Source organism: Ips typographus, linkage group LG8 (assembly GCF_016097725.1).
Source record: "Ips typographus isolate SLU linkage group LG8, UJ_Ityp_2.0, whole genome shotgun sequence".
Classification (NCBI taxonomy): domain Eukaryota; kingdom Metazoa; phylum Arthropoda; class Insecta; order Coleoptera; family Curculionidae; genus Ips; species Ips typographus.
This window is the reverse complement of record NC_138429.1, coordinates 3645115-3657731: the sequence shown is the minus strand read 5'-3', so window position 1 is coordinate 3657731 and position 12617 is coordinate 3645115. Positions and strand designations below refer to the sequence as shown.

The 12617-nt window shown below is 33.0% G+C and overlaps 1 protein-coding gene and 1 long non-coding RNA gene across 4 annotated transcripts in view; one reads left to right on the top strand and one right to left on the bottom strand.

The window, feature by feature from the left end:
* cv-2 (crosveinless 2-secreting protein) overlaps positions 1-12617 on the bottom strand; it is a 54194-nt gene that overhangs the window by 1706 nt on the left and 39871 nt on the right. For 2 of the 3 annotated variants that reach the window (XM_081985325.1, XM_081985324.1), the window contains exons 3-11: positions 8638-8726; positions 4978-5065; positions 4746-4922; positions 2606-2764; positions 2257-2546; positions 977-1127; positions 632-915; positions 352-574; positions 48-297 (exon numbers count right to left, since the gene is read on the bottom strand). In XM_081985325.1, the coding sequence (XP_081841451.1) occupies positions 48-297; positions 352-574; positions 632-915; positions 977-1127; positions 2257-2546; positions 2606-2764; positions 4746-4922; positions 4978-5065; positions 8638-8726 (1711 nt within the window). The remainder of the gene's footprint in view (positions 1-47; positions 298-351; positions 575-631; positions 916-976; positions 1128-2256; positions 2547-2605; positions 2765-4745; positions 4923-4977; positions 5066-8637; positions 8727-12617) is intronic. The other variant, XM_081985326.1, reaches the window with a different exon arrangement.
* LOC145732781 (uncharacterized) lies at positions 10314-10833 on the top strand. The gene is made up of 2 exons (XR_014179056.1): positions 10314-10417; positions 10470-10833. It is a non-coding gene; the product is annotated as an uncharacterized LOC145732781 (long non-coding RNA).

Here is a 12617-nt window from a genome sequence, read left to right as displayed (position 1 = left end):
AAAAAAGTTTATATTTTAAATATTTCAAAAAAAATCTTGAAATCTACCTTTGCCAATCTGAGAGGGTCACTCCTAACCTCTGACACTCTCTAGCATATGCTGTTAAGCTTTCACAGTAACATTTCTTATGCACACAGTGCTCCATGTCCATTTTGCAGGCAGCATAATAATTGGTATTGCTTAGTTTTGATTCGCAATCTCTAAAGAATGGATCTTTCAGGTATTGACAATTTCGGATCTTACTATGGTCTTTAGTGGTGTTGTATCTCATTTCTTTGGCACAATCGGATTTTTTACCTAAATTTTTTTTTAAAGTAAATGTGTTTCAATTTGATTAAACTTTAAACTTACCAACACACCAGGATAATCCAAAACTGACTAAATCGTCGTTGACAATTTTACCGTTCTTTGTTTTAAGGTCGTCCTTTACTTTGCCATTAAAATTTCCGCACAGACCGCAGAGTTTTCCTTTATAATTCGGTGGTACGGTAACTTCCAGAAAACTCTTGCCATTCCACAAAATTACCACGTCGTTTTGCAACCGGACCTCAATTGCGTTATTATCCTTTTTTACCTATAGAAAAATTTGTTTACGATAGGAAGTGAGGAAGACCTTGATAAATCAACTTACCCTGAATTCACCCTCCTTTGTAAAGGGCAACGTTAGCTTTTGGCCATTATACTTCACTCTCATTCGTTGTTGCAAGTTTAAGCGGATGTCGCCAAAAGTTATGGTCACCCTTTTTGTAATCGCCGAATGCATGTATTTGGAAACTTCGTTGGCTACTTTAATGGAAAAAGTGCGATTCTCGCAGTCTTCGATTAACTGATATTTTCCCATTCCTCTGAATGTGTATATTTTACCGTCGAAGGTTTTGTAGTGTGGATCACCAAAGGCCATACACGTTCCATCTCCTGGAATTCACAGAATATTCGGGTCAGAAAAGTTAAAATTCAATTAATAAATTACTTTTACTTTCTAGACATCTCGGACAACATTCACCAGGTACCATAATGGTTCTCATTCCAGAATCGCATGTGGTGTTACATCGGATTCGGGCACAACTCACTATTCCAGCGTTACATTTGCAGGAACTACACTCGTTAATCTTCCAAACCATACCATTCTACCTAACAAATTGCGATTAAATATTTTGTTTTTTAGATTGAACAGATTTACAGAGCTGTCGCAATTACAAAAAAAAATAATTGAATTACCAATTACTAGTCATAGTTGAACTACACATTGAAAGCTGTCAGAATACTGTGAGTTAGGAAATTGAAAAATTCCTTTAGAATCATTTTGGATTTGCCAGAAATCTCCAAATCCTACTGAAAATCTTCCAAATACTGCCAGAGAATTTCTACAAATTTCTTAAATAATCCCGGACTTTTTTCAATTCCCCGATGCCTCTAGAATCACTATACATTAGCCACTAAATACTATGAAAATCCTAAAAGTTGCCAAGGTTTTTAAAATTTGTGTTGATATTGCCAAACAGATCCTCCCACAAACTGCCAGAGGCATCTACAGGGGAACTAAATGTTTCAAGATTTTTTAAAATTACTAAAGGCTTTGAAAATCATTTAGAAATTGTCGGAAATCTCTTAATACTACTGAAAATCTTTCAAATACTGCTAGAGGACTTCTAGAAGAGTCTTAAACAATCCCGGACTTTATTCAAGTCCCAGAGGTCTCTAGAATCACTTTGAATTTGTCAGCAGGCACTAAATACTACCAAAAAACCTCCAAAAAATCTAAAAATTGCCAAAAAGCCTGCACAAACGCCCCAAAATTTTCAAGAATTGTTTTTGTATTTTTAAGAAGTTTCTAAATACTACTAAAAATCTCTCACAAACTGCCAGAGGTCTCTCTACGAATATTCTAAATGTTCCAAAATTTTTTTAAATTACTAAAAACCTTGAAAATCATTTTGGAATTGCCGAAATTCTCTAAATACTGCTAATAATCTTCTGAAAGCTGCCAGAAATTTCTACAATGCTCCTAAACCGTCTAAGAAGTTTCTTAAATTGCAAAAGACGTTTAGAATTCTCTACAACTGTCCTGTCAAAATTTTTTCCCAGTAAGAGCTAAAAAATAAGTTCAATTTGAATTTACTGTTTTTTTGAATTACTCTGAAAGTAATTGAATTACAATTTTCAATTAAATTAATCTAAATTACCGACAGCTCTGAATAGAAATAAATATTTTTAAAAAAATCATAATTTGTAAACGTTATACTATGGTATACATGCCTCGAAGGTGCGTCCAGAATAACGACATTCGATGTTGTATGTATTAGATTGTGGCATAGAGGCGCACCTGGGACAGCAATGTCCCGCTTGTAATTTTTGATTTTCCGGTGGACACTCCAAAATTGGACAACTTTTTCTCGTGCAAATCGACGTCCCATTAAGACACTGGCAGTTGGTGCATGCATCTACTTGCATCTGGAATTCTTCCCGATAGATTTTTCGTTGAAAAGGGCACACTCCTGGTGGAACGAAAGGTTGCCAGTTACCCGTGCATTTTGGGCAACATTCGTCTGAAACAAGCATTGTGAGTTGTTTTTTTAAAAACAATATTTTTTTTTGGTACATCTACCTGGTTCTTTGACTTGTTGGCTTACTGGACACATTAGCACTGGACATGCTTTTTTGGAACAAGTTAGCCTACCTCGGCTGCAACGGCATTTTAGGCAAGAATCATTTTCTGTCACTACGTCCCGGTTTTCCTCCACCTTTTGTCCGTTTATTTGGCACACTAAATGTGAATTTATTTTATAAGAAACTTGTCTAAGTCACCAAACATCTGCTCCAAATTCTTAATATAATACAATCACCAACTTGGGTTTAATTAATATACTTCTCATATAGAGGCGTATTAGAATATTTCAACATTCCAATCATACCGCTTATTCAAAAGAGATATAATAAAAACTACCGAAAGATTGTCTAAGATCATTAATATTTACAGAAAAGTTTTTCTAATCATTAATATTGCATGCTTTTAGTAGCGTCGATTCTATTAACGTCCTTCATGTTGGCAAACAATACACTCAAATTAGATTTTTTTGGTACTTCGTTTGTAATAACCTCTTTTATTGACTATATTATATTTAATAAGCATGTTTAGCACATTCCACAACTGTTACAGGGTGTCCCATTCTCGAGACTTTTAAATTTGTTTAAAAATAGTGGTGTTAAAAATGTGATTTTGTGCACTTGTTTTACATGACGAAACCTAAAAACTAAAAGAAATACGTTTTTTGAAAAAAAAAATTATAAAAATTGTTTTTTCTAATTTTGGCATATAAAGTGACACTTTTCAAAACTGATTAGAGTGACAAAACGTTTTACTTTATGTAACTAGTTATGAAAAGTTCATTTCATCACTCCCTGTTTTTATGCATTTCCGTAGAAACATATGGGCGACATCCATCATAAAATGTCGTTGTCACAGTTTATACAAGGTGCTATGAAAGTGAATATTTGTGTTAAATCACTTTAAAAGATGGTTTTCACAGCTTTTTGGTCAAAATTAGAAAAAATTATGTATGCAACACGTTTCGAAAATGTCTTATTGTGTAACTCATTCAAATTGTAGGACCTCTCTGCGCTCGCCCTACAAACATTCATTCGTTACACAAAATCGATCTTTTCGTAACTGGTTACATAAATAGCTATTAGGTATAGCAAATGTCAATTTGTACCTGTGTGTTGACACCATGTCAGCGAAAACGTTTAAAAATTAGCGAGATACAAAAGTGTCGAAAATGGTACACCCTGTACAGGGTCGGTCTGTATATTTAGATAGCAAAAACTATTAAAAATAGTAAGACTAAAATCACCAGAAAAAAAGTGAAAAACGATCAACCTAAAATGTTTAATAAAACAAGAGGGACCAACTGAAGCATTAAAAGATGTTTGTAAAGCACCAAAAGTTAAAAAAGATCCGCAATTTGTTTAAATGAAGAAATAGATGATAAAACACTTGAAAAACAGATATAGAAACATTGCTGTCGTCAAATGGAGAAGCTGCCAAGAATGCGTTCCAGGAAGATAAGAAAAAAGATAAATTTAAGATCGGAAAAGAACCAAAAACTGTTGCACCTGAAACTACAAATTTTAAGTCAGAGTTGAACGTTTTGGTAAAAGTGCCAATAAGTTTACGTCTCAGGAAGAAGAGAAATTAAAACAAGAGAAACAAGCTTTAAAAGAGTTTAGTAAAAGTGTAGAAATGAAGAATTAGAACAGGGGGAAAAAACAGAAAAGGAGCCAGAATCTGTGATAAGCAAGATTGGAAGCAAAAGTGCCAAGAAACATACTGATCAGTCAAAGGATACAGCTCAACCTAGTACTAAAACAGAAAATAGCTAAAAGCGTCCTGTCCGGAAAAGGGGTCAAAACTGAGGAAGTTTTAAAAGAACGTAAGGTTCCTAAGATTGAAACCCTACCAAAGTAGATGATCATAAGTCAGCTACTGAAGTTCCAATAATAGAAGATCCCAAAGCCTCAACGCAAAATGAAGTGGATTTCAAACTTTTTAAACCTACTAAAGAAGATCTAGAAGAAAAACGTGAAGATTCGGACTTTAAACTCGACAAGAAGACGCGAACAACACAACTTTTACATTCCATTAGCTCAAAACCATCTACATTTTTGGAATCAGAAGACTATACAGAGAGTTATTAAAACAAATTTTCACATACATACTAGATTAAACTTTTGTTAATTATTTTTACCTGGACAGGTTCTGCAACATTTTCCAGGCTCGGGTGGTAGGGGATTGGAACAGGGTGTATAACAGTGCATATCTGATATTGTCACAATTCCTGCTTCGCATCTCATAACCTTGCAAGGGTTCGATGGGTCTGTCCATTCGGTATAGCTGAGATAGGACTTTCCCTTATAGATACACCCTGTAAATTATAAAAACTGACTTCCCAATATTAGTAAATGTAGATTTTTAATTACCTTTGCATATTTTACAGCACTCGACCTCTACTTGAAAATGACAACCATCTGTGCGTGGATCTTTCGGGTCGCACAAGACAAGTCCGTTCTGAAACAAATAATCTGTTAAGGCCAAACTTATTATGAAACATTGTTCAATAAACCAATAAAACATTTAAATTTAGCTACCGGTAAAAGTGAGGTAAAGTAAATATTTTGTCACTTAAGCTTAGTCAAATAGTAACATTCCTCGAGGACATGTGGACGTTAAACAATTAATACCGCATAAATAACATCGCTATCATCACAAAACTTATTAATAGACGGGATAATTAAATTCGTCGTAACACAATGTTTAATTGATTTACCAATAAGCGTTGAATAACGCGAATTGTCGTCTGATGGACGAGAGTGACTAATTGCCTATCTTCAGTATAAATTATTATTGTTGTACCACCAATTTGAGTTGTACCTTTCAACTGGGTGTGAAGTTTCATGTAAATTGCATGCGAAAGAGAAAATTAATTAGTAAGTATTTACTTGCATCGACTTTAATTAAGCTCATTAAACAAACATTAGAATTTGCAAGTTAATGTTAATTATTTCTAGTTGGTTAGCTATGGTGAAGATCAAAGTAAAATGGGATGACGTAGGAGTCTATGATGGCTTGTGTGTGAATTATGCCAAAACTGGCTCCTTTGACAGATACCAGCCATCAAAAAGTAGTAATGCATATAATTTGTAGGTTACAAAAAGTATTAAATTAGATTTTTTACACATTCTGGATAATTTCTAGGTGGATGGATAATACGTCTTGTCTGAGCCCACTTTAACTCAGAGTTTGTTGATTTTGCCCCATAATTCGCAGGTAAGTTGAATGTTCAAATTAATAATAATGTTTACTGATGGATCGTCTATTTTTTGGTTGTAATTGAGTTATTAATAAAGTTAGAGTCCTTAATTTTCATCAAACAAACGTTGCTGCTGTAAAACACGACGTCTTCCATCTTGGTTCCGCAGGTGAAGGAAACTTTTCATAAGTTTGCGTTTTGGGGCTCTTGTATTTCTGTTCTTTATTAAACTATTTTCGAATTAGTGAAAACGGATTTTGATAGACTTTGCTATAGAATGTTTTATAATCATTGACAATAATAGAAATGTTTAAGCTTATTTAGGGCACTTGTGATTGCATCAAGTGCTGATTTGGGCTCCTGTGTGATTAATCTTTTTCCAATTGATTCCGATGGTCTCATTCCAAAACCGGCCAATAGCGACTCCGGTGTTGTAGGCTCTTTTTGAAACAAAAAATAGGATTCAATTTTAGAAGTTCTTAAAAGAAGTAAATTCTAAAATTTGTTTTTGCAGCTAGTGATATGTATTCATTAACCTGAATTATCCATGTTTTTTGGTTTGTTTTTATAAAACTGATTTACGTTGAAAACGTAATTTTAACAAAAGATGGTCCCTGATAGTTTCTAACTCTAACCACAGTTTCAATTTGATATTGTTTTTTAGATATCAAGCCAAAAATAATTAGTCAGGTAAATTGATAGTTTTTGCCAGATGACACAGTAGACTTAGCACATTGACAATAAAAAACCACTCTGCTGGGATTTATCCAAATATGTGCTTAGTATGTGATTGGTTACAAAAAGCTGTTGCTTTTTTTTCCTTGACCAATCACAAACCACAAACAGTGGCTGCACATGTGGACGTACACATTGTGGCAACTCCTTTGTACTATTGAAAATGTAGTTTATCAACCTAAAAATAAATAAAACACGACAACATGTTAACCACTTTGGCGAGCCGTTACAGGACATTCTTCGCGCGTTAATTTCAAGACAATCTGCTGGGGGCAAGGTCTTGCGACTCCGGTGTTGTCTTGCCTGGAGTCAAATATTTTACCTTGTTGCGTCACAGTTTGTGGGTTCTGGTACTCGGTCGACGCAACTAAATTCCTCGAGTGATTTCTGCTGGAATCGATGTGTAATTTTTTCGCAAATTTACAACCGAGAACGTTGTAATGCTAATTTTTTGAGTGGTTTCTAAGTTCCACAAAATTAAAAAAAAAAAAACAGATTGAATCACAGTCTATAACTCACTTTGATGAACAATGACAAGTGTTATTGCAAACTGAACGATTTTTCTTAAATCACGTCCATCAGTTTTTACTACAATAATTTATCTATATTTACGTCACACTGTATCAGAAAGTTACGTGATTTAATTACAAAATCATCCATCTTAAGATCAAAGGTCTGAGACTAGTCAAACACCAGGTGTTCCAGTGTAGGTGTTAGTTTAGAGTTTAGTCTAGTTAATACAAGCTTCGCCACTCTGATTGTTTTTCTATTTTTTACTTTATATTAAAATTGGTTGTTTTTAGTATTTATTTTTGGAATTATCCAGTGTTTTAAACTAAACTCTCTGAAAATTGTGTTTATGTACGTCTACGACACTGGCTTTCCACTAAAATTTAGCTATTAATTCAGGTGTTTCACATGAATACTAGGAAAACGTATTTAATTACAAATTTTACCAACAACGAGGAAATTTACAAAGGAAAAAACTATACTTTCACCAAACACGTCAAACCTCTGATTTTGATACTCAAATGTAAATCTAATAGGTTTCTGATGGAATTTCCTAGTGATAAAAGCAGCAAATACACGTCTGAATACATGGAACATCTAACATACTTACATATCGAAAATGACCTCTCGTTAACATAAACAATACAAGGTCTTCAGATAGTGTCAATAACCGAACGATTTTTTTAGCTTCATTCTGATAATTATTCGCTGTATGATTAGTTGATTTAATGGAGTTTTAGTGGGCTTACAACCATGACTTAATAAGTAGTTCAAAGTAAAATGTGTGTCTGTACTCTACGACATTAAAAAGAGCACATTTGCCTTAATTTAACCCAGCAATTCAGTTTGTACATTTGTACATCATACAATACGCTCGTTTACCTATTAATTGATTAAATGTGTTCAAAATAATTCTTGAATTTGGCAAAAGCATACAACTTGTAAATATTCAAGCGTAGTTTGTTTCTAAATCACAATTGATGTTAAATTTGGGACACTGTAAAGTAGTGGAGCTTTAGGTCTCTTTTTGCTAAAAAAACATAATATCGAAGTTAAGGGTGTAGTCAAGATTCAATCAGGTAATTATCCATATAAAATTTTTTAATTTCAGCACAAAATCGGTGACAAAAATGAATTTTTAGTCGACAACCTTCCCAATAAACACACGAACACCAATTTTACTAAAAATATCTATGAAACTCAAAAGGTTAAGATTGATTTGCGTGCCAAATTTGCATGCAAATGCAACGTTTCTTAAAGTTGAATTAACGTTACACAATTTGGTTCCAAAACCTAAAATTAATATATAAATATCTGAAAGATGATAAATCCTCTGCTAAGATTTTGGTGGATTGGTAATTTTTTAAGAATACTTTTTGTGTTCACGTGTAAAGCAAAATTAAATTGTTTGCCAACCTTTACAAATCACGTGACACTAGACAACTACCACTTGTTGACCTGTGTTTTAAATGAGTAGTAGCAATTTTTAAATTCTACTGATGTAGTCTACGTTGTTACGTCATCCCATTTTACTTTGAATTGTACCATATATTATGTAAAAAATAGCTACTAAAAAGATACTTACTTTACATTTGCACAGATAACACTGCGATTTCGATATGTTAGTTAGTACCACGGTTTCTCCTTCGTTGGAACATTTTTGAATATTTGCATCTGAAACAAGCCAGAAATTAGTTAATTACAAGTATCATATTATGGCGGTGCAAAAAACCGATTAGTTTACGCAGGTTTTGATTTAAAACAACCGTTGCGTTCGCATTTTGGCATCAATGACCGTAAAACACGAAACATGTTGCGTTTGCCAAAAGTGAAATATTAAACTCGACAATATAAAACACCAAGCTGTAAATTTAGCCAACTTTAATACCGTTGAGTAGGTCAGGCCGGTGCAGACTTATAAACTGGCAATATATTTTTACAATAATATTTAATTTTAATTTTCTAGGACGTAACAATGACATACTAACATATGGGCGTGCGAATCGTAATTTGATATTAAACCAGCTTTCAAGAACGCAAATCTGGTTTAGGAATTGTTATTGTTAAATTGGTCGGCATCTAAATAATGCCATAACCGATTTACCTACCAAGAAAGGGTATAGGTAATAATAATAGTATAAATAACCGGCTTTAGGGTACACCATACATAAATGGATTACGATTATTTATGAGAGATTTGCAATAGATGATATAAACATATATTATTATTAAAAGTGGCCTCATTTTTCAAGGTAGTTTCAATAAGTCATTTGCTTGCGAAACACCTTTTTATAATTGTTAAATCACAATAAGTTTTAAGTTTTGATTGATTTGTCAATCAAGCTGAAGAAAAATTATCCTTCATAACTAAAAAGAGTGTTAATTGTACAGAGTGTCTTAAATTTGTGTGAAAACAACAATGGAATAGTCGTATCTTCCACAGCATTTGTTTTCAATTTTTTTTTGGCAGCTCGGAAACACCAATGGTATTAGTGGCTCCAAAACTGTTTTCTGATCCTTAAAAAAGTTTTAGAAACTTTCAAACAATTTTTTACAGCTTAGAAAGTCGATTCTGATCCTTTAAAATGTCACCAGAAGTTTGAAAACTGTTCTTATTTGCTAAGTTTCTCAAGAATTGATCAAGTTTGAAGTCCTCTATTAGTTGCGAACAGATGACAAACTTAAAATTGCTTCTGAAGCAAAACAGATTTTAGTTTATACCTACTCGTACATACAATACGTAGTTTTTTAAAGTGGAACTGTTGTTCAATACTTGAGTTTTCTTGTTTTATGTAATCAAAAATAATAGAAAAAAAAAACAATTTTTCCACATAATTTCGGAAAATTCTTTAACATTTTATGTATACATTTATTTACAACTCTACAAAGGAAATTTCTACGTTGTTTTTCAATTTAACTCCGTAGTGTTACATTTTTGAAAAAGTAATTTTTAAGGTTATTCCAACTCTGCAAAAATTTTTCTTGTTTTACTCATCATAACATATTTACTTATGCTTCAATAATCCATATCATTGAAAATGTTTTTCAAATAAAACATAATTATTCCAATATTAGTTTCGCTGTTATTTAGTATTTTTCTTATTCCACTCCTTTCTAAGTTTCACTAGGCTCGTGTAATAAGCTTTGCATTTGTACTCCAATCACCATTAACGTCAAATTATACACAGCGAGCACAACTGGGTCGAAAAATGTATAAATAAATTATTGTCACCTTAAATTAGACGACTGATCAGAATGCGTGGCGGTTTCTATACGCTCAGATCTAATCCACACGCTTATCGTGTTAATTTGGTGTTTCTGATCGATAGCGATAATATAGAAGGCGGCGGGAAATATTTAATAAGGTAATTAATACATTTCAACAAATCACATTTAATTAGTGATCTTGATTTATAGCCTAATCAATTAGTCACTTAATAAAGTGAGCGCACATTAATTGTTATGTCGCCAGGCTGTCTAAATTTAGTGATTATTCTAGGTAAATGCAGTTCTAATGACTTATTTTAAAAAAATGCACATTTTTGAAACTGTTTTGATGGGTAATTCCAAAGGGATCATGAAATTGATGTAAACTTGTCTACTATTTTAAAAATCCATACTCGTGGGATAAAAAATTATTAAAATGTTCTTTACTGTAATTTAGTAATTATTAGGCACTACACTACTATGTTGTTGATCACACTGTATTATGTAACTTTATTTTAGTTTTTTGATTTGAGGGTAGAAAATAATGTTTATAAATAAAATCAGCAAAAATGTTTTAATATTAATTATAGTTGGCCCAATTCAAGCACCACTCATGTGTTTCGTAACATTCAACACCTGGCGCGACTAAACTAGTTAAGGAGCAACTTAGAATTAATTAAACGTTTCGAATAATTTCCAGTTCTTTTTCGAAATTCTTTTTTTTTTTTTTAATTAATATTAATCAGCTTCCATTTCAGCTCAACTGAAAATGAATATGTAAATAAAAATAAATAAAGAACGTTATTTACTACAACGCTAATTCTGAGATATTGCAAACAAAACAAAGTTTCTGGCACGGACACCAATTAGAAAAACGGTTTTTATGGATTTTTCGTAGTAACGAAATGTTAAAGCTGACGATTGATTAATGATCCAAAGGAAACCCAGTGTCGAAATTTAATTAGGAATATTTGTTGTCAAAATAAACTTGGTGTAGCAGTACTTACTATGATTGTAAAATCTGGCAAGCATAATTTTATAAATAACCATCATTTTAATATGGAAGGTTCAAGGTTGTTTTTTATACTTTTTTTAGTAGTCTGGTAAGTAGGTTATTTTTCTACGCCAGTGAAATTTAAACAATCCAGGGAGGTAATAACCAAGTGGGGGTCTACCATGATTTTAAAAGTATACTAGTATACAGTTATACTCCCAAATCACATTCTTTAAAGGCGGCAAAATGAGCCAAACCACTAAAATAACTACTAATTATAACGAAAATTAAAGACGAAACTGAAAAGAAAAACTATTAACAACCTAAGGAAACTATATTTGGAATCAATCATATGATGACTTGGTTCAAGACTGCTTTAAATAGTTTGGTAGCAGTTTTTCAAAACCATGTTCTCAAGTTTTTAGGTCATCATATTCTCCTTCCTGGTTCCCTTGGAAAACGGATGTAAAAGGTGGTTTGCTTTCATTGATCATAACATGTTTGAGTTATTTACGCTTTCTTCTCTTGATTCATTACTTCCAAGTCCTTCTTCATTCTTTCCAACACTTGGTCACTCTATTCAACCATGATATTCTCAGCATCCTCCTTTAAATCATTGATCATGGTTCCCAAATAGGTGAACTGTGTTACTTTGTCTATTGGTGTGTTATTGATCGGCAAGCCAAATCTTCAACCAACTTCTTTGGAATTTGGTTTTACTTGTTGATTAGTTCTTGTAAGTTGTTCATTTTGTCAGTGAAAACCTCTGTATCATCTGCGTAACGAATGTTGATCATTCGCTTTCTATTCAGCAAAATTCCTATGATCGGTATCCTCAATCCTGCCTGACTTCTTAAAGGAATGTTTACTGTGTTAGTTTGTTACGCTCCATATACTAATTTTAATAGAAGCTGTTTGATTCCAGTACAGGTTTGGGATGATCCTGAGATCTTTATCATTAATCCCCATATTCATCAAGACGTCCATCCTCTTTTCGCGTTTTATTCTATCGAACGCCTTCTGATAGCCTATAAAACAGGCGAACATATCACAGTTCATATTTCTCTTGTACCCATCAGCTCTTCCTAAATCCAAATTGTGTATGTGACCCATCTGTATTCTGCTCTATTAAATGTCATTCACAGATCAACAAATCATATTTTTGACTTGGAGAGTACGACCATGTTTTTATGAATTTTAAATTCAACCCAATAATTAGTAAAAGCATTGATTGTATGTACTTTTTCTCTATGAACCAAGAAAATCCGTTGTTGAAACGTTGCGTGCGAGGCCAAGGCCGTTTCGGCAATTCTGTTGCAGGTGTGCAGTCTGTAGAGGTAAGACGAGATGTCCTGCTTCATTTG